The sequence below is a fragment of the Lissotriton helveticus genome, chromosome 10, assembly GCF_964261635.1.
Source record: "Lissotriton helveticus chromosome 10, aLisHel1.1, whole genome shotgun sequence".
In the NCBI taxonomy this organism is placed as follows: domain Eukaryota; kingdom Metazoa; phylum Chordata; class Amphibia; order Caudata; family Salamandridae; genus Lissotriton; species Lissotriton helveticus.
In genome coordinates, this window is record NC_136071.1 from 17895882 (window position 1) to 17923201 (window position 27320).

The following is a 27320-nucleotide window of genomic DNA, read 5'->3' on the forward strand; positions in this document are numbered from 1 at the left end:
ACATTCTCCTGTGATCCCGGGGGCCTCTGCTCTCTGACTGCCTCTGTCGGACCCTGTGAGAGCTACTCACATCTTTCTGTGAGTCTCTGAAGACAGACAGAGCGCCTCAACAGCATTACAACAGTCAGTCCCCTTCAACATATATTTAATTATTCGCTTATTTATTATCTACTTATTTTATTAATTAGTGGAATACGTCACAGAACTTCACAAGGCTTAATTAAAAAAAAAAATTGGTAAATTATGGTTCTTTTGGCTTTGGCAACCTGTGGTTTGTTTGTTCGTGTTTTTTGTAAAATGTTAATGTTGGGGGAGCTGCTGGTCTCTCGTTATTGTAAAAAAAATAAAAACCAGGAATAAAGTACTTTTATTTCCCCTCAAAAAGCTGGCATTGCCCTGGAAGTCCCTGGCACAGAGTGCAGCCCCCCTGTGGGCACATGTGCTCCTTGGGAGAGGGCAGAATGCTGTCACGCTCATTAAAATGAGTCAGTGTTGGAAGCCGGCCAACCCACCCACGGGTGTTATGCTGCAGTGGGCAGGAGAAACATGTGAATGGCACAACAGACCAATGGCTGAAGAGGGCTGGCTGAGTGGACATGTCTTGGCCAGCACCAGGCCTAGTAAGAATAAATGACTGTGCCGCTCGAGGCGGTGACTAGCCACCCATTTCAATAGAAAACGACAACATAGTTAAGATTTATTTTTAAATCATACAAGACCCACTGAAATCGTGCCTCAGAAACCTGTGTGTCCAGTGCTTAATTTGTAAAATGTTAAGTGCCAGGGCTCTGACCGGGAGGCCACTGTAGCTTGCACCACCCATCACCTCTGGCATTCGCGCCAAAACAACTACTCACCATAGCTCTCGCATGTAAATGCGACAGTAAAGATTATTCCTGCTCCCCAAAGCTAAATAAATGGCTGTGGAGGCAGGTATTAGTCATTTTTTCATGTATATTGTTTCACTACACAGCTGTTACACTGCTCCTCTCTAAATTACAAGAGCAGCGCCACCTTGTGGCAGACCTGAGTCCCTATTTTTGTCCACTTTTTAGTTAAATATCAATTTTAAATGTAATGGCTTTTAATTTGAATTTACTTGATTTCAAAAGCGTGGAATTAACAATTATGTGGCTGTGCTCAGCACCGGAAGGCTCCGGCTCAAATTAAGCACTGTGTCGGACAGTGGTTAGTTTGTGAAGGAGTCAGTCCCGGCTCACGTTTTGCTCAGAAGCCTGCAGGCGGCGCTATCGAAGGCCGGGGTACCGTGTAGCACTGATTCCACCTCTTGCCTCTTTCATCCTCCACCAGACCCCCCCCCCGCGCCCCTTACCTCACTCTTGCGGTTCATGCCTTCTCCCTTTGCCACTGTTTGTCCTTCTTTCTGTTTCTCCTTCTTTTCCCCTTTTAATTCTTGAGCTTTGTTAAAATCTGTTGAGGAAAATGACGTGCTGGTCCCCAATAGCGGTGTTGGTGTAGCCCTCACCCGCAAACACCAGCTCAAATTAAGCATTGGCGCCAGCTAGTAACAAAAGAGGGCCAGCCACGCTCCCCTTTGCCTTACTCGTGTTCAGATGCAGCAATTTCTCTCTCTTCAGTCTCCGCGTGTCTCTTCCGTGCCCCTCCATGTGTCTCATTGTGCCCTGGTGCAGCGACTGTCTCAATACTCTCTCCAACCTCTCTAGCTAGGGTGGCCAGATTTTCAAAACCAAAAAGAGAAGGACATTTAGCAAAACATTTAAGATAGACTAAAATGTGATATCAGCGGAGGTTCACAGAATTACTTAAATGACAGCGCTCATCAACATAGAAATACAGACGAGTTGCAAATTTTAATCCTAGTCTTAAGGGTGTTAATTAAATTGGTTTCAGATAACATCTGCTAACTAGTCCTGCCCAGTGCTTAATTTGAGCCGGTGGTTTGCAATGCTCAGCAGCGGCACTTAAACGTCAACACCGGCACTTATGACAATCTGCCACATGGTGGCACTGCTTTTCTAATTTAGAGATTAGCACTAGAATTGTAGTTTATTAATTGGATATACATTAAAAATGACTATTACCTGCCGCCCAGCCATTGTAATGGCTTTGTGCCTCTGGAATAGTGTGAATTGTCCCATTTGTAGGAGTGTGAGGGTTAGTAGTTGTGTTGATTCTGTCATGGGCAGAACGGTCAGGGGCAATGGGTTGGGCAAGCTGAATTGGCTGCCTAACGAGGGCCCGAGCACTTATTTTTTTTACAACTTAAGCACTAGTTCTGCCTTGAAACATTAGTAGCCCTGGGTTGTACCAAAGGTGGCGGGCGGGGGGCACAACAAAATTTAAAAATATATAATTTACTTCCCTAACTTGCAACACAGCGTCCTCTTCCCTCGGGTGTCCTATGGAAGCTCCGGACACAGGAAACTGCACTACCCAATCCTAGCGCGGCTCTCACAGCATGAGCGCCGTGCTATGATTGGATAGGACAGGCTCTCCCCGCCCTCCTAAGAGCCCTGGAGGCCTGCGCTCTCTCTAACCCAGCTCTCTAAGACAGCTAGGTTACAGAACTTTAAAATGTGCATGTCTGGCTGGCCGTCGCGAGACAGCTGGCCAAAGAGACGTACACATTTTAAAGTGCACAACTCCCTTCGGCTGCCACTCGGAAGCACTGGCCCCGCCCCATTCTGACACTTAGATTGGGACAGGTTGATGAAAATAATATGGTAATAAACTGTAAAATTAAGTCACATCTTATGCAGTGGCGTAACGAAACTTGAGGGGGCCCGCATGCAAGGTACATGGAGGGGGCTCCCTCTGGACTTAACCAGGAGCTCTCTGGTCAGGGTACTGTGCTGAGGGGGCCCCTGGAACTTAAGGGCCACACCGCGCTGCTGGGACCCATGTTACACCACTGATCTTATACCCCTCAGGCCAGTCTTCCAGGCCAGCGCCGCCCCCCCTGCACCCTCTACCCTCCTCCACACATGGCCAGGCAGCTGATGGGGCATCTCTTAGGGCTCACACCACCTATCCACCCTCCCTCCTGCCGGTGTGCAGGGCAGCTTCCCCATCTCACATATCACCCCCTCATGCATACACCACAACACCCACCTCGCTCTGCCCCTAGGGGTCTCCCTCGTGTCAGCCCTTCACGCATACACAACACCCCCACCTCCTGCGGTGTTTCTCTCACATCACCCCGCTCATGCGTGCATAACACCCCTCACTTCCCCGACCAGGCATCCCTCTCACATCACCCCCCACTTATGCACAACACCCCCACCTTCCTCAGCCTCTAGTCGTCCCTCATGTCCCCCCCTCACACATACACAACAGCCCCACCTCCCTTGGTTTCCCTCTCGCATTATCCCCCATGCATACACAACACTCCCACGTTCCTCTGCCCCTAGTCGTCTCTCGCACATCAGCCCCTCATACATACACAACTCCCACCTCCCGCAGTGTCCCTCTCATGCTCAAGTCACCCCCTCACACATACACAACAACCCCACCTCCCTCGGTTTCCCTCTCACATCTTCCCCCACCCTCACATTCCTCTGCCCCATGGCGGCCCTCTCACTCCCCCCCTCACTTATACACCACATACCCCACCTCCCGGGGCGTCCCTCTCAAAACTGATCATGCTTTGTAAATATGTAATATATATTTGTCCAACCCTAAGCGCTTCAACTATCCTTAAAATGTAATCTCGAGTGAATACGCAACTTGTAAGTATGTGACTCTAACCGCTAGTATCTGTAGTGGACGTATGTACTTACTACCATTCTTATGTGAGTTTAGAGTTTATCTGTTTGTATCTTTTATGTAACCCATGTACTCTGAAGTCCTTATGTAATGTAACTGGTTCTATTGTAAAGCGCTCTGACGCCTTCGGGTAAAGTTTGCGCCTTTTAAAAAGACGCATAAATAAATAAATAGATCTGACAGTGTCTGCGCCTCTGCAGTCGCTGTTGCTATAAATAGATCAGGCTTCATATCCTGCAGAAATGAAGGACAGCCTCGCGTCTGTATGTGATGAACCCGCTCCGGAGCCCCTCCCCCCCAGAAGCCCCTCCCCACCCCCAGGGCTGCTTATGAGCCAACCGGCCAATGGCATGAGAGGTGTCAGCGGAAAGGAGGGTGACCGCAGAACACCCCTTAAGACCTGAGGTGCACCTTGGCCTCCCCGAGGGCGGCTTCTGTAACATACTAACCACTTTAAAAATATTGCGGTACAAAAATATTGTCACAAAAATTTTCGAAGACAAAAATAGAGACTCAATGTACTTACCATGTAAAGTAAAAGAATATCGACTGCCAGAACACCTTGGAGACAAATATTGAAAATACACAGAATAAATATATATAATTATTTAACATAACATGAATTTTTTTATAAAAAAGAAATGTGTAAAAATATTTATACTACAAATAAAGCAAACATAAAATTACTATCCTAATAAATACATTAAATATGTAACTTCATTTTAAATGTAAACACAAATATGTATATACCAAAATTAATAGATGAATATTGTAACTAATTAAATAATTTGAAAAGATAGATGGATAGATAGATAGATAGATAGATAGATAGATAGATAGATAGATAGATAGACGGACGGATAGCGCAGTTGTCTGGTGCATATAGATTATAGATATATTTCAACACTTTCCTCACTATTGATCACTTTGAGGCATAAATAGTAAATAGGACCCCAGAAAAGTGAAATACTTTCTCTAATGTGGCTTAGGCGAGAGTTTCATTATAACATTTTATTTTATTTTACTTATGGGTTGCGGAAATGAAAAGGGTGAGGGGAAGCAGTCCCTCTGTGTCCTGTTAGGTTTATGTCTACAAATGTAAATGTCATGGTACTTATAGAGCGCACTGTCACCAGACGGTCACCTTGCGGTGTCGCCTATTCGGCTTCCTGGCGCTGATACTCATACCGCTGTGGAACCCATCCTGGCTTTCCCTGTGAGGTGTCCACTCCTGGGCACCCCCAAGGTGGAGGCCAGGCATCCTTAGCGTGTGGGGGCCGTTGTGGAGATTAAGCAAGCTATTGCCCAGAGTTGCAGAGTGGGACCCATGATTAGACTAGGCGCCGAGGTGAGAATTATCAGGCCCGAGGAAATTGAGCCCAAGACCCGCCGAGGCAGGAATTGAACCCTGGTCCCGGGCTAGACCTCTGCATCAGGGTCTGCCTCCTCTAACCATTGAGCCACACTCCTCCACAAGACACTTCCAAAGAAAGGAATGGATGCAGGGCCCGCGTGGTAGAATTATTTATTAATTTATTCAAGCAAAAGCGGTTTAGGAAGAGATCTAGGCAGCACAGTGTCTGAGCGGAAGGAGTTGGAAGGAGTATATGGTGATGCCAATTATAAGGCGAGGTGAAACTGAGAAAATAAAACATAACGCCAAGTACAGTAGCTAAACACTGGAGTCCTCATGAGAGACGGGCAGACACACAAGAGGCGCCTGGCGTGTCGCGTGTTTGCTGATCATGTTTTCATGGAAGTGAAGGCGCGTCAGTCACTCGTCTACAGGAGCCATATTCAGATTCATTGTAACGTCCATTCAGCGACACTCTCAAAATGGCTGCCAAGGCCGCCACCAGCTCGGTGCTGTTATATACCCGTTGACGGGTACAAAGTCCCACATCGTCGAACCAGGACAAGCAGCCGGCTCCTCTGCTTGCTTACCTTCCAGTATTTGGATTTTAATATTTATTTTTCAAAGGTGAGGCTCTGCGTGTGTTATGCAATGGCGGCGCCTTTGGGCACAGTGGGCACCGCGCCCACTAACCGGGCAGTCTCCTGAGGGAACCGAATGTTATTCATTTTTACATGAGCTCTTACTAAGATGGTTTATTTTCAAGAATCACCCTTATCAACAAAAAAAAATTGTTGGCAGAGAATAAAACAGATTGTTAGAGGACTAGTTTCTGGTATGTTTGCACAAGTAGGGGCAATGTGACCTTGCTAGAAATCCGAGAATTAAAAACAGACTGCACTCCTCTTACGTTTTCAACAAATGTAAACAACTTTTAACTACTGCTCAAAGGCAAATATTTGCGTGCATGCTCAAAGCGTGCTCTGTCCCAGTGCACGAGTTTGAATATCCAAGAACGCCTGGTGCGTCGTCACGCTCCAGCATGAAGCCGCACTGCTATGCGGTCAATTATCACAGTACACACTCTGATGGTGAACAACCTTTACAACGCAACTTTTACATCGCAGAGCCTTTACAACGCAACCATTACAACGCAAACTATTACAACGCATTGCTCTGGGCGGCGCTCTAGGATAGGGAATAGGTTAATTTACTATCCAAAAACCTTCCCTAGTGTCCACGGGGACTGGAGTTGAAATAGTAAATTAAACTATTCACTATCCAGCAACCCAAAGCACTATGTGTTGTAATGGACTGCGTTGTAATACTTGCGTTGTAAAGGCATGCGATGTAAAAGCATGCGTTGTAATGTCATACATCCCACTCTGATAATCGTCCAAATAATCCTTTTCGTCCTTTTTATTCTTTATTGAATTTGAAGTTGAGACGGAGGTGATGTGATTAAAACCTTCTTAACCCCTTGCCTGCGGGGCTAATTCCCCCACTGTCCACAGCGCCCCGGTGCTCATGACGAGCTCGGCTCGTCATGAGCCACGGTGGTCGTGTGCTCATGACGCGCTGAGCTTGTCACGGCCACACCTGTTTTTCTAGAACGTTCAGCACAGCAGGGGAATTAGACCCACGTTTGAGCGTTCTGTCCGTTATGATGAGCTCAGCTCGTCATGAGCACACGACCACCGTAGCTCATGACGAGCTGAGCTCGTCATGAGCATGGGACGGGTTAATGCTCAAAGAATGCCCTTCCAGGCTTTTTCCAACAGCTGAATGAATCACATTTCATTTAGAGTAACCAAATACATGTTCACCCAATCATTTCGGGCTATGAGCCCTTCATCAGGGGTAACGGTAATTTAAAACGACCCATCAAGAACCATAAATGGATTTAAAAAACTTCCAAAACCATGTAATATGTTATCCATGCTTTAGTTGCTCAAACATCTATTGCACCAAAAACCTACGTGACCGTTATCAACTAAAGAATTAACAATGCTATGAATAAGTGCCATTACACCAGAAAGTAAATACCCCAAGCTTGACTGACAAGCTCTACATACAAAAACATAAACCTAACACCCATCGCAATATGCTACAAGCATATGTTTTACTTCACTACTGACTCAGCACAGGCTTTAGTTCACCAGGATTGCTATGGACAGCATGCAACAGTAGATAGCCTATCCGCTTGTAGCATCTCTTGAGGATAAGGTTATGCTACTCAACGTCCTCCTTTAAACCCTTCATAGCAGTGCTTAGCTTAAAAATCCACCTTTATTCTATAGAGCTGATGTATTGTGCAACGGAAACACCTCTCTCGGTTCCTGCAATTCCTTCTCCAATTCATCACTTTGTGCCTTCTTCGGAGTGTTCAGATTTAGAACGTACTGACCACAGGGACAGAATCTCATCTGTTTCGGATGCTTCAACGGTGGCCACTTGGTGGTATGTTTCCATACCTGACCATCTGCACACTGCCATGCAAGCCACGTAGACATTTCTTGAATAAAATAGAATTTCTGTGCTACACTCTACTTTCCTGAAAGTTTCCAGGTTTATTTTGGTATGCACAACTCGTGTGGTTTGTGGTCCTAATGAAGGGGCTATAATGTGCGACGGCTTCTTACAAGGTGTACTGCATTCGACGAGAGGCAGCGTTTAACTCAGAGCTGTGAGACTCGTTTAGTTCTCTGCGCTCTTCTGCCATTTTACAGCTTGAGTGTATCACCATCGGTGCTCATGACGAGCTGAGCTCGTCATAAGGCACAGTGGCGCTGTGTTCATGACGAGCTGGGCTCTTCATGACCACCGCGGAACGCCCACGCGGGGATAATTCCCCTGCTGTGCTGAACGTTCCACGAAAACGGGCGTGGTCATGACAAGCTGAGCTCGTCATGAGCACAGCCCCGCCGTGCAGCGTGACGAGCTGATTACATCACAAGCACCGCGGCGCGCACGCGGCCCGCATCCCCCCCCCGCGTCGCGGGGGAATAAGCCCCGCGGCAAAGGGGTTAAATCACAGGTATCCCAGCTGGTTTGCCCCTGGAGTGTTAGATTGTTAAATTATTTTAAATAGAGTTTTTACCCTGGGAATCAGTAGCTTTTCTTGACCAAACTGTGTTCTTTTAAGAAGTTGCTGCCATATCCAGCTTCTCCCAGTTAGGTTGTCAAAGCCCGTGTATATGTAATGCATTTTATAAATCCCATATAAAGGAAGGGTACTACAAGTTAGGAATAAGCATGATTAATATTATTTTTATTACAAATCAAATGTAAAAAAAAAAATTACAAGTTAAGTACGAGAAGAGTGTATTACAAATCCGGTATAATGAGCGAATTTTACAAGTGAGGTGGAATGAGAGCATATTATAAATCTAGCGTAAAGAGAGAATAGAATGCCAAAACTGTGCGCAACTCTGGGGGTACTAATGGATGGTAGTCTCCAAATGGAATCCCAGGCAAATAAAACTGCCAACGTATGCTTCTTGCTGTTGCGGATGTTTCGACAGATCCACCCGCTTCTGCCTAAGGACACTCGCTCACTTGTGGTACAGAGTGTAATTCTTAGCAGACTGGACTACTGTAATGCTCGATATTTGGGAGCACCGCAGTACATCATACGGAGATTACAGAGAGTCCAGTCTATGGCAGCAAAGTTGGCGCTGAATTGGCACCGTAGGCCTCTACGACGGGGGCCCTGAAAGATCTACATTAGTTGCCTATTAAAGAGAGAACCTGTTTTAAATCTCTGTGTATTGTGTATAAAGCGGCACATGGCCTGGGCCCTATTCCCCTACGGGAGAGGTTTACCTGATATTATGTTTACTTGCTGATCTTTTTCTGGTATATTGTTGAACCACATTGTTGCACTTCCTTTCGTCTCTACTGTCGTCTCCTCCCGCATCCTCCCTCTATTTATGTCTCTCCTTCTCGACTCTCTCAATTTATTTGAGACTGAACTATTTTGTCTGACGCCCGATGGAGCTACCTGGTTTAGCTATAGGTGAGATGGGCCGTGGATTCCCTCCTTGGTCGTCACCTACCTAGTTGTACTTTAGACAGACTTCTTTTCGTCTCTCCTTATTGTCTCTTTCCTTATCCTCCCTTTCTCACCTCCCCTGCCCCCTCCACTACTTTTCTCTCTCCTTTCTCTTCTCTCCTCTCCTAATTGTATTGCTTATGTTTTGTGTAATTGTTGAACTTTTTCTGTTACATTGTTGATTCTCATGTAAAGCGCTCTGATACCTCCGGATCTAGCCAGCGCTATATTATAGGTGACAATGTGAGGAACGCCCTTTATAACTAGGGCTCCCGGTTTTATGGCATTTATTTTTTTGACATTTCCGTCTGTATTTATCCATATTTATTTTTTGCTAATTTTATCTGTATTTATCCATATTTATTTTGGGTTTTGTGGAAAAATTAAGATGAAACTAGTATATTTCCACATTTATTTAACCGGTAAATATGCACTCCTGCTTGAATGCCTACTAGGTTTCAATACTGTAAACACCAACAGATGATAAATTAATACAGTTTTAAGAAAATGTGCAGATTTCAGTATCCATCTTGTGCACATCTACTGCTGTTAAAGCTTCTTACTAACATTCCTTTCTTTTTTAGCCCCCTAACCTATCAATCCACACCTCCACTGGCCGGGCAGTCATGGCAGACAGTATTTAGAATTACTCAAAAAGTAACCCAATTTCCATTTTGATCCACATTTAAAAATAAATACAGACAAGAAAATACATATTTTCTGTCTGTATTTGTCTGTAAAAATCAGTAAAAACGGAAAACAGGGAGCCTTAATTAGAACTGATAGACGAGGGAGTATATTATACCTTAAGTATATGGAAAGCATACTACAATTGCGTAGAAACAAGGTAGCATATTAGACGGCTGGGCCGCCAGGGGGCGGAGGGACGCCATGAGTGGTCCCGCACCGCAGGGGGTGGTGGCGTGCAGGGTGTCCTCAGCCAAGCATGTCCAATGGAGCTAGGAATGTTTATAGCCCATGTAGGACAAGGCTCTGCTATTCAGGCCCGGGGCGTTATGGAATAATTGCTTGTTTTAATGACTATGGGAGGGTGCGCGTGCCGCCGAAACTCACCTACCGGTCCCGTGACATGGCTACCCGTGCAGTACACCCCATGCTGCCGCGCCCTGGGAGCTGTGCGGCACTGTCTTGAGAGTGCGTACTGTACTTTCTTTAGAGCCAGTACTGCACTCTTCTGAGTGCCAATACTGCACTGTACCGACGGCAAGTGCATCGCAAGATTTATGTATCCCTACTACGCCTATGTGGGGCACTGAAGCGCTTACCTACACGGATAGCACGCTACTTACACCATGTGTGGTGTGTGGTTGGAAGGGTTCTCTTTTAATTGTAAGTGGGTACTTTTTCGGTACTATTTTTTGTATTGTCTCTTGTTTAGTGCTTATTATGAAAACTCAATAAACTATTTTGAACACCGGAAGGTGTAGTGCTTGGTTTGATCCTATGTGGGAAGTGTTTCCAAGTCGTGCGCGAGGGCCGCCGAGACGCATTTATTGTCGTGCGGGACGCAGGGCTCGGCAGCGTGATGGATGAAGAAGTGTGAGAGATAGACCCGCAGTTTATGGTTTTCGGTCGCCGGCAGCTTTGGGCAGCTCTGTGGGTCAGAGTCCCCTGAGCTGGACACTCCACCGGTCGTCCGTTCTGAGATATCTTGTTTAACGTTTCTAGTCCTGAGCAGGCGTGGGTCGGAGGGAGGCTGCTGGTGACAGCTGCTGGGGTGGACTTTGTTAACATCATTCCACATCTGGTTGTCGTCGTGAGATGTGAAGTGGTCACAGTTGGGACTCGACTAATTTAAAGTCCTCTGGTTGCCCGCGCCATGTGGCCGAGCTCAGTTATTCGTTGCCTGTTCAGTTGGTGACGGCTGGTTTACTGCTGCCGGCTGGTACCGTGCTGGGTGGTAGACTTTGAACCAGGTGAAATGTAGATTATGCCTGCATGAGTCGTTTAATTTTGGTAATTTTGTGTTTCACTTGTTACGAGCAATTCCCTAAATTAGACCACTATCCCACATCTTGTACTTACACACCGTTGGCAGAAAAATTAAAGCACTGAACAATGCAACCACCCACCACGCGAGGGGCTGCTCTGCGTGCAAACAGTGTTTTTCACAGTATTTTTCCTGTGTTCAATGCATTCTTGACTCAAAAATTGACACAAGGTTACACATAATTTCACATTATTTTTCTGAAATTTCACTAATCCTAAGCAAAGCACTACGCTAGCATAGTTTGCGCTACTTTGCACTACGCGAACTGCACGTAGAACAGTGCAAACATGCCTAGCGTAGTGCAGCGGTCATTTTTTGCTTGCTCGCGGTCCTCAGCGTTGGCGACCGCGAGCAAGCAAAATGACATCCCGGCGAAACTTTTTCCTCGTTCGCGATCAGCAACATCAAGTTGCCGATCGCGAGCGTGGAAAATAAACTTCCTGGCGAGTTTCTCAACGTGGGGAGGTCAGGTTTCTCATTGCGAGTGGTTGCGTATACTCGTGATGAGAAACTACCAGTCCGCGTTGAGAAAGCTGCCGCTCGAGTAAAAATCTACTCGAGCGGCAGTAAAAGACAGCTCGCACTGTGCAAGATGCCGTTTCCAATGATTGCACAGTGTGGACAAGTATCCGGCACTGTGCAATCATCGCGAACAGTGTACTATGCAGTTCGCGTAGTGCTACACGTAGCTCGCGTAGTGCGAAGTGCACTTCGCATAGCTGCGCGTAGCGCTACTTCGCGCACTACGCCCAGGGTTAAATTGCACATAATTGTGCAAAAACAAATTACACGAATCTCACAACACCCTTAAACATGCCCTGTAGTGGCATTGTATTGTGTGAGCGAGGGGGGTCCCCGTCTGTCAAACAGCAGTGCTCAGAAAGAGAGGTCGGGGGGGCTTGCTAATAAAGTTCAGTGCAGCATTCCTAACGCCGCCCTCTCCTTCCCCCCGCACTTCAGTGTCTGACGCTACAACCTTCTACACTACAATTCGAGCAATTCACTATCGCTGTCTGGGGCGACTACCACAACCCCCATCCTGTGCTATTCAGGTAGTTGGTGGAGGTTTGAACCCCTTAATCCTGATATGACTGTGGAAAATAATATCCAATGATTGTTTTCCTGAAAATAATTACAGCAGAGACCACCTTTGACAACCTGAATGATTGTTTTGATGAACATTCTTAAGGAATCCTGCCTTGAAAAAGCCCTCGGCCAACCGACCAACGGTCGAAACACGTATCGGCTGGTTTTGTCTTTTTTCAGCATTACTATGTGACACTAAGAAAATAAAAAAAGTGGCAACCACTGTTTACCAGAACACACTCATTGGATATTATTCTCCACAAACAGTGGTTGCTACTTTTTTTATTTTCTTAGTGTCACATAGTAATGCTGAAAATAGACAAAAACAGCCGACACGTGTTTCGCCCGAGGGCCTGTTGGCCGAGGGCTTTTTCAAGGCAGGATTCCTTAAGAATGTTCATCAAAACAATCATTCAGGTTGTCAAACGTGGTCTCTGCTGTAATTATTTCCAGGAACACAATCATTGGATATTATTCTCCACAGTCATATCAGGATTAAGGGGTACAAACCTCCCCCCGAGTACCTGAATTACCTTTTCCCAATGGCTTTTGGGTGTACCATTTGTGAGGCACGTACCATCACTATATTGGGTCACTACAAGGGTAGCGTGAATCCCAGTTTTGCCAACACCCGGGTCTCCTTCCATCTTGGGCCATCTTTCACCAGGGGCATCCAAAATGGATTCCACGGATCTCTGCGGTCATGCGCCCAGAAGAACTGTAGAGCCCTACTAACCGCCAATCCACAAACAGGGGTTTGTAAAGCTCGCTATTCACCCGCGAGAGTCTCAAGGCGCTAGCCTGCCTACTCTGAAACACCTGAAGCGCTGGGCCAATAAAATTTCTGGGTACCAGTTCACCTAAAGGGGTCACTTGTACGTCAGGCAGTGGTTAGCCCCAACCCAGCAGTGTGGGTGGCGGACACTGACCTCCGTCTTTCCCTCAGATCAGCCAATAACACGGGGGTCACTCCCTGCCCCCCACTCCTGTCTTCTACTTAACCCAACCCTTTGGGGCCACCGTCCACCTGGCCAGAGCACCCCTCCTTCGCGCCAGCACTACACTGACCAACGCACTCTTCCATTTGGCTTTGCATGGCTATGGCGCTTTGGACTGCTTCGCAGCGCTACGCGCCCTTGCGCCTCAGTTGTGATGTCCCTCTCTCTGTCCGCAGGCATCGGCTTCGCCTCCGTGGTCATCGTCTTCTTCTGCAACACCTACTACATCATGATCCTGGCCTGGGCCGTCTACTACCTGGTGAAGTCCTTCTCCGCCACGCTGCCCTGGTCCACGTGCAGCAACCCCTGGAACACGCCCGAGTGCGTGGAGATCTTCCGCCACGAAGACTGCGCCAACGCCAGCGCCAACTCCACCTTTGGCAACCTCACCTGCGACGAGCTGTCCGACAAGGTGTCCCCCGTCACCGAGTTCTGGGAGTGAGTACTTCCGGCCTTTATCCTTCCGGCTCCGGTGGGAAGGGGTGGGCGAGGGTGGTCTGTGGCGGGGTGGAGTGGGGACTCATCAGCCGCAATGGGGGGTGTGAACCTGCTAAACGGGGTGCATAGAGTCTGAAGGTGACTGACCCTGCCCCAGCCCTAGAGGCTAGCTCACCTCCAGGGGGGGTGGAGGCTGGGGTAACAAGGCCTGCTCCTGCCCTCAGCGCTGATGCCAGCCTCCTGCTGAGACTGGGCCTGCACTGGGATGGTACCATTAACACCCCCCCCCCCCAACTGCTCCCTCCCCTCAGTGGTGGTGATGGTAGGGGAGAGGCCACACGCGTGTCTGTGCGTGAGTGCGTGTGTGTTTGATTTGGTATGCCACCCAGTGTGATCGGCCCCTTTCCCTGGGCAGCCCCGGGGTGCGGGGTGAACACGCACAGGGACCCCTATGAGTAAGGAGGGGTGTGCAAAAGCACCAACCAGAGGTGAGAAGTTCTGGGTTTGGAAAGATCCATGGAGTAGGTGGGGGCCGCAGATGTGACGTGGCAAGGACCCCAAGACGCCCGTCACCCCCCTCTCTTGCAGGACAGACTGGACAGTAAACGTACGGTACCCACAGCTGGCACGGAGAATGCATGTCCTTCCTGTGCCCTTGGGCAGGCTAGCCTTGCAGGACAGGCTGGGCAGTGAATGTACCCAGGGCTGGCACGGAGAGCGCGTGCCCTTCTAGTGTCCGTCTGTATGCTAGCCTTGCAGGACAGGCTGGGCAGTGAATGTACCCAGGGCTGGCACAGATACGGCATGCCCTTCTAATGCCCTTCTGGATGCTGCACCTGTAGGGCTGGCAAGGAGAGTGTATGTCCTTTCAAGGGCCCTTGAGCAGGCCAGCCCTGGAGGACAAACTGGGCAATAAATGTAGGGCTCCCAGGGCTGGCACAGAGACTGCATTTCCTTCCAGCGCCCGTGGGCAGGCTAGCCCTGCAGGACAGACTGGGCAGTGAATGTACCCAGAGCTGGCACAGATACGGCACAGAGAGGCATATAGAGCGCAGGGCCCCGTAACATTACAGCAGGGGGGGGGGCATACCTAGTTTTTAATCAGGATAGGGGCCACATTCATTCAAATACTTCTGATTGGACCTCTACCTCCAGTTTTAGTTTCCAACTGGTCTAGTGACCCACTCTGCCCACATCTACACTCTTGAGGCCGCTCACACCCGCGGCACCAAACGGCATGGAACAAAAGATCTCCGCCAAAGAGCCCCTCGTGGGGTGCCCATCGGGCATTGCAGCGCCGGCCCGAAAGAGCCCCTCGTGGGGTGCCCGTCGGGCATTGCAACGCCAACCCGAAAGAGCCCCTCGTGGGGTGCCCATCGGGCATTGCAGCGCCGGCCCAAAAGAGCCCCTCGTGGGGTGCCCGTGGGCATTGCAGCGCCAACCCGACGAGGAGCAGACCGAAGCATGGCTCCAGCGGGCTGGGTGTGTGAGGGTCCTAGTTCCAAAAGGAGGGGTTCCCCTTCCTTCTGGTCTTGGGGTGGCACTGTCTCACTGAGCCAACCTTAGTTACTTCCTTCATTTCCACTGTTAGGAGCGGCACACCCTCCTCCATGGATCCATGGTTGGGCATGTATGCTGGACCGGTTGAAAAAGCCCGCAGTCCCTTTCTTTTAAGATACAGATACGGCGTGTGCGTGCCCTTCGAGTGTCCTTCTGGACGCTGTCCCTGTAGGGCCATTAATGTGCCCACAACAGGCACGGAGAGCGCGTGCCCTTCCAGTGCCCTTCTGCAGCCTGCCCCTGCAGCACTGTGAATGCGCCATGCTCAGCCTGGCACTGCAGCATGAACTCCTGAAAGTCCCACTAGTCGAGGGCAGATGGAGCAGCCGTGCACCAGCATGCCCCAGGGCATCAGGCTGCGGGTGGCAGTGCCCACCCTCCAGCTCCCAGCGTCCCCCGGGCCAGGGTGTTAGGCGCGGGCGTGCTTTGCCTGCAGGACACGTGGTCAGTGTCGTCTGGGTCACAGAGGCGCCTAGAGGCGGCTTCACACTGCCCTTCGAGCCCCAAACTACACCTTAACCCGCGCTGCACAAACCATGGCGACAGGCTGTGACGTCATCGACCGGATAGGCCAATTCCATTTACTCTGATGTCATGGATAGAAAGTTCCTGTTCAACTGTTTGTGATGACAAAGGTTTGTAACACACCTGTTTGTGTTGTCATAGGCTTGGAACACACCTGTTGTATTAACTGCTCGTGATGTCATAGACTTGGAACACACCTGTTGTATTAACTGCTCGTGATGTCATAGGCTTGGGATGCACCTGTTGTATTACCTGTTTGTGATGTCATAGGCTTGGAATGCTCCTGTTGTATTCACTGCTCGTGATGTCATAGGCTTGGAATGCTCCTGTTGTATTGCCTGTTTGTGATGTCATAGGCTTGGAATGCACCCGTTGTATTACCTGTTTGTGATGTCATACTGCAGCTGTTTGCGATGCCATAGACAGGACATGCTTGTGATGTCATAGAGACTCTGGCTTGTGATGTCATAGAGACGCTTGCTTGTGATGTCATAGAGACTCTGGCTTGTGATGTCATAGAGACGCTGGCTTGTGATGTCATAGAGACGCTGGCTTGTGAGGTCATAGATTGGGAACGCTCCTGTCCCTTGGGCTGTTCGTGACGTCATCAGCAAAGACTGGCCCACCCATTGCAATACCTGCGTGTGACGTCATCGTCAGGGGCACCAGTGCTCAGAGGACCAGTGAGGGATGCAGGAGCACGGACGGGGGGCGGGGGCGTCTGCGCCAATTCCGTGCTGCAGCAGAGCGCGCTCGCGCCGCACTGCCCTCCCCCCCCTCTTCCCCCCCCCCCCCCCCCCCCCCCCCCCCGCAGCCTCGTCATCCCATCAGCAGACCGGCTACGTCTGCAGGCTTCGGGCTCTGACGTCTGTTGCCCTGGAAACGCCGAGCCCCTCTGCAGGGATGACGCCTCCACCCGCCTGAGGGGGGGTGATGACTCAGAGGAGGGGAGGGGGGGTGCTGTTACCATGGGGCCCGGTGTGAGCGAGGAAGATGGACGGCTCTCTAGGGTTGGAGCCACAACGGAGGTGCCCTGGTCACGGCCTAGGCCCTGGTGCCAGTGCACCTGCCAGTTTAATGGAGAGGAGGAAGACGCAGAGGAGAACCTCTCATGATGGACCACCAGCTCGCTCCAGCAGTCCCCGGCTAAATGGACGAACAGCTCACTCTGGCATGCTCACTTGTGATAGACCGCTAGCACACTACCGTATTATCAACAGCTAGCTCACTCTAGCGCACTGCCTCGTGATGGACTACCAGCTCGCTCAAGCAGGGTCCCTCTTCGTACACTGACAGCTCACTCTCGCCTGCACACTTGTGATGGACCACTAGCTCACTCCAACACAGCTAGCTCACTCTAGATCACTTTCTCGTGACGGCCCACTAGCTCGCTCAGGCAGGGTCCCTCTTCATAGACTGACAGCCCACTCTTGCATGCTCACTTGTGATAGACTGCTAGCACTACTTTATTATCGACCGCTAGCTCACTCTAGCACACTTCCTCATGACAAGCCACCAGCTCACTCAGGCAAAGTCTATCTTCATAGACTGACAGCTCACTCTTGCATGCTCACTTGTGATGGACTGCTAGCACACTAGCGTATTATCGACCGCTAGGTCACTCTAGCACACTTCCTCATGATGAGCCACCAGCTCGCTCGGGCAGCGTCCATCTTCATAGACTGACAGCTCACTCTTGCATGCTCACTTGTGATGGACCACTAGCTCACTTTAGCGCACCTCCTTATTAGCAAGTGCAAGCTCACTCTACCACACTCCTTCACGGGGGACGACTAGCTTCCCCTGGCAGGGTCCCTCTTCATAGACTGGCAGCTCACTCTGGCATACTCCCTTGTTATGAGCCACTAACTCACTCTAGCTCACTTCCTTATCGTCCAGTGCAAGATCACTCTATCACACTCCCTCGTGACGGGCCACTAGCTTGCTCTGGGTGGCTTCCTCTTCTATACTGACAGTTCATCCCTGCACGTTCCCTTTCGATGGCCTTGTAGCACACCTACTTATTATCGACAGCTAGGTCATCTCTACTACACTCCCTTGGGACAGACTACTAGCTCGCTTGGGCATGCTTCGTCTTCGTAGACTGAGAGGTCACTCTGGCACTCTTCCTTGTGATGGTCTGCTAGCTCATTCTAGCACACTTTCTTAACGACAGAGAGCTCAGTTTAGTTCACTCCCTTATGACTAGCCACAAGCTTGCTCTGGCATGGTCCATCTTCCTAGACTGACATCTCACTCTGGCATGCTCCAGTGTGATGGACCGCTAGCTCACTCTAGCACACTACCGTATTATCAACAGCTAGCTCACCCTAGCACACTGCCTCGTGATAGGCCACCAGCTCGCTCAGGAAGGGTCCCTCTTCGTACACTGGCAGTTCACTCTAGAATGCTGCCTTGTAATGGACTGCTAGCTCACTCTAGCACACTTCCTGATGATTGAGTGCAAGCTCACTCTAGCAAACTCCTTTGTGATGGACCACTTGTTCACTCTAGCAGACTTCCTCTTCATAGACTGTCCACTAACTCTTTCATGCTTGCTTGTGATGGCCTTCTGGCTCACTCTACCACATTTACGAGAGGCCACCAGCTTGCTGTGGAGGCTGCATGTTCATGGACTGACAGCGCAGTCTGGCATGCTCCCTGGGATGGGCCAGTAGCTCACTCTAACACACTTACTTGGGACATCACTGTACACACTTCCTCGTGAACGACCACCGGTTCGCTCCATCAAGCCCCGTAGAGATGGATAGTCAGCTCGCTACACCACACTTTCCCTCATGATGGACAGCAAGTTCAATCTAGCAAGCTCCATCATGAGGGATAGTGAGCTCATTCCCGCAAGCTCTGTCGTGTTCGACCACTAGCTCGTACTAGCAAGCAACATCATAATGAACAGTAAGCTCACTCCAGCATGCTCTTCCTCGTGATGGACAGCCAGCACACACTAGCAAGCTCTATTATGATGGACCTCCAGCTCACTCTAGCGCACCTCCTTATTATCCTGTGCAAGCTCACACTAGCACGGTCCTTAATGGAGGACGACTAGCTCCCCCTGGCAGGGTCCTTCTTCATAGAATGGCAGCTCACCCTGGCATGCCCCCTTGTGATGAACCACTAGCTCACTCTAGCTCACTTCCTCATGACGGCCCACCTGCTTGCTCCGGAAGGGTCCCTCTTCGTAGACTGACAGCCCACTCTCACATGCTCATTTGTGACGGACTGCTAGCACACTACGGTATTATCGACAGCTAGGTCGCTCTAGCACACATCCTCGTGACGGACCAGAAGCTCACTCAGGCATGGTCCCTCTTCGTAGACTGACAGCTCACTCTTGCATGCTCCCTTGTGATGGACTGCTAGTACTACTTTATTATCGACAGCTAGCTCACTCTAGCACACTTCCTCATGACGAGCCACCAGCTCGCTCGGGCAGGGTCCATCTTCATAGACTGAGAGCTCACTCTTGAATGCTCCCTTGTGATGAACCACTAGCTCACTCTAGCTCACATTCTTATCCTCGAGTGCAAGAACACACTAGCACAGTCCCTCGTAACAGACCACCAGCTCGCTTGGGCAGGTCCCCTCTTCATGGACTAGCTGCTCACTCTGGCCTGCTCCCACGGACCGCTAGCGCTCCCTCCCCCACTTCCTTATTGTTGAGTGTGAGATCACTCTATCACACTTCCTCGTGATGGACCACTTGTTTTCTCTAGCAGACTTCCTCTTCATAGACCGTCTGCTGACTCTATCACGCTTGCTTGTGATGGCCTTCCGGCTCACTCTTCCAAGTTTACGACAGGCCACCAGCCTACTCTGGCAGGCTCATTTTCATGTTCTGACAGCTCAGGCTGGCATGCTCCCTGGGGTGGGCGGGTACCTCACTCAAACACACTTCCTTATGGTTGACTGCGAGCTCACTTACGCACACTTCTCCATGGCAGACCACCAGTTCGCTCCACAAAGCTCCCTATTGATGAACAGTCCGCTCGCTCCAGCATACTTTCCCTCGTGATGGACAGCAAGCTTACGCTAGCTAACTCCATCATGAGGGACAGCCAGCTCATTCTAGCAAGCTCCACCGTGATCGATGAGTAGCTCGTCCTAGTGAGCTCTCTCAAGATGGATGGCCAGCTCATTCCGTCATGAGGGACAGCCAGCTCATTCTAGCAAGCTCCACAGCGATCGATGAGTAGCTCGTCCTAGTGAGCTCTCTCAAGATGGACGGCCAGCTCCCTCCAGCATGAGGGACAGCCAGCTCATTCCGTCTTGAGGGACAGCCAGCTCATTCTAGCAAGCTCCACAGCGATCAGTGAGTAGCTTGTCCTAGTTAGCTCTCTAAAGATGGATGGCCAGCTCACTCCAGCATGAGGGACAGCCAGCTCACTCCATCATGAGGGACAGCCAGCTCATTCCAGCAAGCCCCACCATGATCGATGAGTAGCTCGTCCTAGTGAGCTCTCTCAAGATGGACGGCCAGCTCACTCCAGCATGAGGGACAGCCAGCTCATTCCGTCATGAGGGACAGCCAGCTCATTCTAGCAAGCTCCACAGCGATCAATGAGTAGCTCGTCCTAGTGAGCTTTCTCAAGATGGATGGCCAGCTCACTTCAGCATGAGGGACAGCCAGCTCATTCTAGCAAGCTCCACCGTGATCGACAAGTAGCTCGTCCTAGTGAGCTTTCTCAAGATGGACGGCCAGCTCACTCCAGCATGAGGGACAGTCACCTCACTCCATCATAAGGGACAGCCAGCTCATTCTAGCAAGCTCCACCGTGATCAACGAGTAGCTCGTCCTAGTGAGCGCTCTCAAGATGGACGGCCAGCTCACTCCAGCATGAGGGACAGTCACCTCACTCCATCATAAGGGACAGCCAGCTCATTCTAGCAAGCTCCGCCGTGATCAACGAGTAGCTCGTCCTAGTGAGCGCTCTCAAGATGGACGGCCAGCTCACTCCAGCATGAGGGACAGTCACCTCACTCCATCATAAGGGACAGCCAGCTCATTCTAGCAAGCTCCACCGTGATCAACGAGTAGCTCGTCCTAGTGAGCGCTCTCAAGATGGACGGCCAGCTCACTCCAGCATGAGGGACAGTCACCTCACTCCATCAAAAGGGACAGCCAGCTCATTCTAGCAAGCTCCGCCGTGATCAACCAGTAGCTCGTCCTAGTGAGCGCTCTCAAGATGGACGGCCAGCTCACTCCAGCATGAGGGACAGTCACCTCACTCCATCATAAGGGACAGCCAGCTCATTCTAGCAAGCTCCGCCGTGATCAACGAGTAGCTCGCCCTAGTGAGCGCTCTCAAGATGGACGGCCAGCTCACTCCAGCATGAGGGACAGCCAGCTCATTCTAGCAAGCTCCGCCGTGATCAACGAGTAGCTCGTCCTAGTGAGCGCTCTCAAGATGGACGGCCAGTTCACTCCAGCATGAGGGACAGCCAGCTCATTCTAGCAAGCTCCGCCGTGATCGACGAGTAGCTCGTCCTAGTGAGCTCTCTCAAGACGGATGGCCAGCTCACTCCAGCATGAGGGACAGCCAGCTCATTCCGTCATAAGGGACAGCCAGCTCATTCCAGCAAGCTCCGCCATGATCGACGAGTAGCTCGTCCTAGTGAGCTCTCTCAAGATGGACGGCCAGCTCACTCCAGCATGAGGGACAGCCAGCTCACTCCAGCATGAGGGACAGCCAGCTCATTCCGTCATAAGGGACAGCCAGCTCATTCCAGCAAGCTCCGCCGTGATCGACGAGTAGCTCATCCTAGTGAGCTATCTCAAGATGGACGGCCAGCTCACTCCAGCATGAGGGACAGCCAGCTCGTTCCATCATGAGGGACAGCCAGCTGATTCTAGCAAGCTCCACCGTGATCGACGAGTAGCTCGTCCATTGTGAGCTCTCTCAAGATGGACCGCCAGCTCACTCCAGCATGAGGGACAGCCAGCTCATTCCATCATAAGGGACAGCCAGCTCATTCTAGCAAGCTCCGCCGTGACCGATGAGTAGCTCGTCCTAGTGAGCTCTCTCAAGATGGGCGGCCATCTCACTCCAGCATGAGGGACAGCCAGCTCACTCCAGCATGAGGGACAGCCAGCTCATTCTAGCAAGCTCCGCCGTGATCGACGAGTAGCTCGTCCTAGTGAGCTCTCTCAAGACGGATGGCCAGCTCACTCCAGCATGAGGGACAGCCAGCTCACTCCAGCATGAGGGACAGCCAGCTCATTCCGTCATAAGGGACAGCCAGCTCATTCTAGCAAGCTCCGCTGTGACTGATGTGTAGCTCGTCCTAGTGAGCTCTCTCAAGATGGACGGCCAGCTCATTCCATCATAAGGGACAGCCAGCTCATTCCAGCAAGCTCCGCAGTGATCGACGAGTAGCTCGTCCTAATGAGCTCTCTCAAGATGGACGGCCAGCTCACTCCAGCATGAGGGACAGTCAGCTCACTCCAGCATGAGGGACAGCCAGCTCACTCCAGCATGAGGGACAGCCAGCTCATTCCAGCAAGCTCCATCGTGATCGACGAGTAGCTCGTCCTAGTGAGCTCACTCAAGATGGATGGCCAGCTCATTCCATCATGAGGGACAGCCAGCTCATTCCAGCAAGCTCCGTCGTGATCGACGAGTAGCTCGTCCTAGTGAGCTCTCTCAAGACGGATGGCCAGCTCATTCCATCATAAGGGACAGCCAGCTCATTCCAGCAAGCTCCGTCGTGATCGACGAGTAGCTCGTCCTAGTGAGCGCTCTCAAGATGGACGGCAAGCTCATTCTATCATAAGGGACAGCCAGCTCATTCCAGCAAGCTCCGCAGTGATCGACCAGTAGCTCATCCTAGTGAGCTCTCTCAAGATGGACGGCCAGCTCACTCCAGCATGAGGGACAGTCAGCTCACTCCAGCATGAGGGACAGCCAGCTCACTCCAGCATGAGGGACAGCCAGCTCATTCCAGCAAGCTCCGTCGTGATCGACGAGTAGCTCGTCCTAGTGAGCTCTCTCAAGATGGACGGCCAGCTCACTCCAGCATGAGGGACAGCCAGCTCATTCCAGCAAGCTCCGTCGTGATCGACGAGTAGCTCGTCCTAGTGAGCTCTCTCAAGACGGATGGCCAGCTCATTCCATCATAAGGGACAGCCAGCTCATTCCAGCAAGCTCCGTCGTGATCGACGAGTAGCTCATCCTAGTGAGCTATCTCAAGATGGACGGCCAGCTCACTCCAGCATGAGGGACAGCCAGCTCACTCCAGCATGAGGGACAGCCAGCTCATTCCAGCAAGCTCCGCAGTGATCGACCAGTAGCTCATCCTAGTGAGCTCTCTCAAGATGGACAGCCAGCTCACGCAAGCAAGCTCTACTGTGATGGACCACAGCTCGCTCCATCATGAGAGACCACCAGGCTCTTTGATCAGTAGCAGCAGCCCCTCCCCAGCGCCTTGAGACCCTCACGAGTATGTAGTGCGCTTTACAAGTGTCGTGATTGATTGATTGAGTTTGATCCAACAAGCTCACTTGTGATGGCTCACCAGCAGTCTCTTCCTCGTGAAGGAGTGACAGCTCACCCCTGCACTCTCACCTGTAGACCACCAGCCCCCTCAGCATAGTCCCTCCATATGGATGTGCACCCCTCTGCCCCCTCTTGGTAGAGTGTCAGCTCGCACTGCCCTGTAACTGAGTGAACCTTGTACTCGCAGAGACATGATGCTCTCCACCGGCCGGGTGTGGAGCGCTTCATATATGAGCCAGAAGCTCGCTCCCTCATGCTAGCCAGGCTCGCTCTGGCTCGCTTCCATGAAATAGACCCCCAGCTCACACGTGCATAGCTTCGCCCTGGAAGCTCTCATCTGCATGCGAAATCAAGCCCTCGGAAGCTTAGAGTGGGGCATAAATTATTCAAAACTGAAGAAAGAGCCCTGGCTGGGCTCCCTGATGGAAAACACCATTCCTGCATCCTTCCAGTAAGCGCGTGCCGCCTCCCCTGCTGAGAGGTCTGGATCTTTTTTATTTTACAGAGTTTTATATAGCGCAAACTTGACCCAAATCCGGTATCAGAGCGCTTTACATAGCACCAGTTGCGTTACACCAGGCACTGGGGGAGATTACGTGATTTGCCCAGAATCACAGGATGTTCAGCGTCGTTGCCGAGACTCAAAACCGGTTCCCCAGATTCGAGGTCGACCGCCCTAGCCGTTAGGCTTGGGCGTAGTTCATATGTAATGTAAATGTATTTATATAGCGCAAATCACCGACACGGTATCTAAGCGCTTGCTTAGGGAACCCGTCCTGGTATTCCCCTGTGAGATAACCCCGGCAGGGTGTCCACAAGGTGAAAGCCAGGCATCCCGCCGCGAGGGGCCGTAGTGGAGATTAAGCAAGCTATTGCCCAGAGTCGCAGAGTGTGATCCCATGAGTCGAATAGGCACCGGAACGAGAATTATCGAGTCCGTGGAATTTTTGAGCCCGAGACCCGCCGAGGCAGGGAATCGAACCCTGGTCCACGGCCGATCTCAGCTTCCGGGTCTGCCGCCTCTAACCACTGAGCCAGGCTTCTCTATATCACACATGCCAGGGGGTGGAAGTAGTATTTACAAAACATTACAGTCTGTGGCCTAGTGGCAGCGAAGCCCTCATGGAATCGACTAAAAGTACTACGTGTATTCTGCGTAGGGGTGGATGGAATTTGCGTAATCGCGTTACGCAAATCTCCGCAAAACGGTAAACAATCTCCGCGAACACGCAGAATTGCTTGTTTGCAATGCTTTTTTCCTGTTCGCAATTGCTGTTTGCGCGCTCGGCGGGAAATATCTTGTGAACACGCATTTTGAGAACGCGTAAAAGCAAAAAATGTTGCGAAGTCGCGGAACGCAGAATTTTGGGCAATTTTGCGTTCTCCGTGAAATTACCCAAGTTCTGCAAATTCCACAAGTGGAACGGAATTTGCCGCCCAGACCTATTTCTGCGTCACAGCTCACAAGGGGTTTAGGTGGGCCCAGCCACGACTGGCCACCAGGCGTACAGGTGAGCGAGCTGGCTGTGAGCTTGAAGTGACCCCTGCATCACACGCAACCAAAGGGGTAACCAGGGGCTACCGTCACCAGAGCTCTGGAAGGGAAGGCGTCAGTCCAACAATGGTTGCTGTTTCATTCCTCCACGGTGCGCTGTCTGTTCACTCATCGCGCTCCCTGACTCTAGGCCGGGGCCGCTGGTTTCAAGTGGCCCTGCAGCATTTTCCTCATAATTATGGGCTTACCTCACTTGCCACACAATCCATCGTCTGCTGCATACTTTGCAGGTTTTAACAAAAACATTTTTGTTGCTACCTCAAACGGATAAAAAGTTACTAAAAATGCAGCCGTTGTTTAAATTTTTTATTTTTATTTTTAATTTTTTATATGAATAATTTTTAATAAATTTTTTTTTTTTAAACTTTCATTTTGCAGATGCTGAGTGGTCGCCTCTCAGGTTCAGACAATGTGTCCAGAATATCTCCGAGGCTAGGGGGCCCTCACAGCAGTCTGCTGGGGCCCCATATGTACGTTACGCCACTGCTTGTGATCAAGTTGTTGTAAATAAATAAATGGTAAATAAATCCAGAATTTGTAAAGTGCGGCCAATCAACTGTGAGGGTCTCAAGGCAGTGAACTGTAGGCACGGGGACATTGAGTGGTTTGCCCAGAATCACAGGATTGACACCCAAACTCGAACCCGGTACCCAGCGGCTCAGAGGTCGGCAGCTCAGGCCGTTAGGCCACATCTTCTGATATCCGCAATGGCAAAATTCCAATGGCATGTTAGGAAAGGTGCCATTCAGAGTCTTTTTGATACATGTTTCAGGGTCGATCAGATGACGGCTGCACTGCAATCATGGCGTAAACAGTTTTTTCGCCGTTTTTCGCATTCACAGATAATGAGTTGAACACAAATTTCGCTGCTGAAACTTAAAATTCCGTTTACGCCTTTACTCGCAGCTTTTTTCCCGTTGGTAAACATAATCCTGAACGGCAGAGAGCGCAGTGACCGACCCCGAGGCCCGCCAGCCTGCGGCCTGCCTCCGGAGCCGGCCCGGGGGCGCGCTCAGGATGCGCGGGCACGCCGGGTCAGTGCAGTCAGCTGGTGCTCTTCCGCCTTCAGAGGACGCCCTGACATTGAGGCCGGCGTGACCTTGAAAGGGACTGGCTCGCAGGCAGCTCAGGCGGCTCCCGGCGCTCCTTTCCTTTGCACATGTGCTCTGCGGCTCGGCCCTGCGTCCGAGGGTTTCATGCTGCTCGGGCCTCCAGAGCCTCACCCTAGTGAGTGACCTCGGTAGTATGTCGGGGTCTGCCCTCCGATTAGGCCCACTAGCATTGTCTGAGCCAAGGGAAATGAATATAGCTCCCAGAGGAGACAAGGATACGAGAGCGCTGCAGCGCCTAGAAGGCCTCGTAAGCTCTGTGTGACCTCAGAGGGGAAAGAAAGAGATCTGGGCTGGCCTGGCTGGCTGGGTGTGGCCAAGAGCATAGCAGCTGTATTTGAAGAGCGCATGCTCACTCCCAAGGAGGCTTCTAGGCGCTATTGACAGATCACAGATGTTTATTAAAGCCACACAGACGCCAACAAGCCCGATTCAAGTGGGAACCCACGACTTTTGGAGCCCAAAATAATTGTATTTGAGTACTTTGCTTCATTTCAATGTAAGTCAATGGGGAAAATAAATTCTCCCATTTTTTTTGCAAAATCTCCCACGCTTCACTTGCAACATTTTGGCATGTGTGTACCAAAGACGGTGGTACACATTTTATTGACCTCAGAAGGATGAAATGCCAACCAGTCACATCGGGATTCAAACCTGTGACCATGTCGTCAAATGGAGACCCTTGGAGTGGACGCACCGGCACTGCGTCACCAGCCCCCGTTCCCTCTGCAGAGAGAGGTGAGCTGTGGAGGGAGTGATCAGGTAACATAGCAGCGCACTCCAGCGAGAGGCCAGGGACTGAAGGGGCAGGTAACATATCCCCTTCCAAAGAGAGGCCATGAAGTGAATGAGCAGGTAACTTAGCTCCTTCTCCGCCCGACAGAAGTTATGGCGTGAATAGGTAGGTATCCTAGTGCCCCCCCCCCCATACCCACTAGGGAGAGGTAGTAGAGGAAATGAGAACCTAGTTCACCCCAGAGAGAGAGAGAGAGAGGGGTGTCATGGAATGCATGTGAAGGTCATATGTGTGTATATATATGTGTGATCAAGAGCACGAGTTGCTCGAAACGCGTCGCCTGAGAGGTGAATAAAATCTCCCTTACTGCAGCCTGGGGTCCGTGTCTTCTTTTACGCAAATTGAAGATTTGGTGTTCATATATATATATATATATATATCATGGACTGCATTTGGCAGGTAACTTGGCTCACCTGTCCCAAGACAGAAGCCATAGAGTAGATTTAGTACTCCCCTCCCCCATCTCCCACCCCTTAGGGATATAGGATATGGACTGAATGGGCAGATAACTGGGACCACCCCAGGGAGAGGCCATGGGGAGACTGGATGATGTGCATGTGACCTCCCCCCTCC

The 27320-nt window shown here is 50.7% G+C and overlaps 1 protein-coding gene across 1 annotated transcript in view; it reads left to right on the forward strand.

Moving 5' to 3' along the window:
* The window catches only part of SLC6A8 (solute carrier family 6 member 8), a 171626-nt gene that overhangs the window by 77326 nt on the left and 66980 nt on the right, over positions 1-27320 (forward strand). The window contains exon 3 of the mRNA XM_078664574.1: positions 13427-13688. Coding sequence (XP_078520700.1) covers positions 13427-13688 — 262 coding nt within the window. The remainder of the gene's footprint in view (positions 1-13426; positions 13689-27320) is intronic.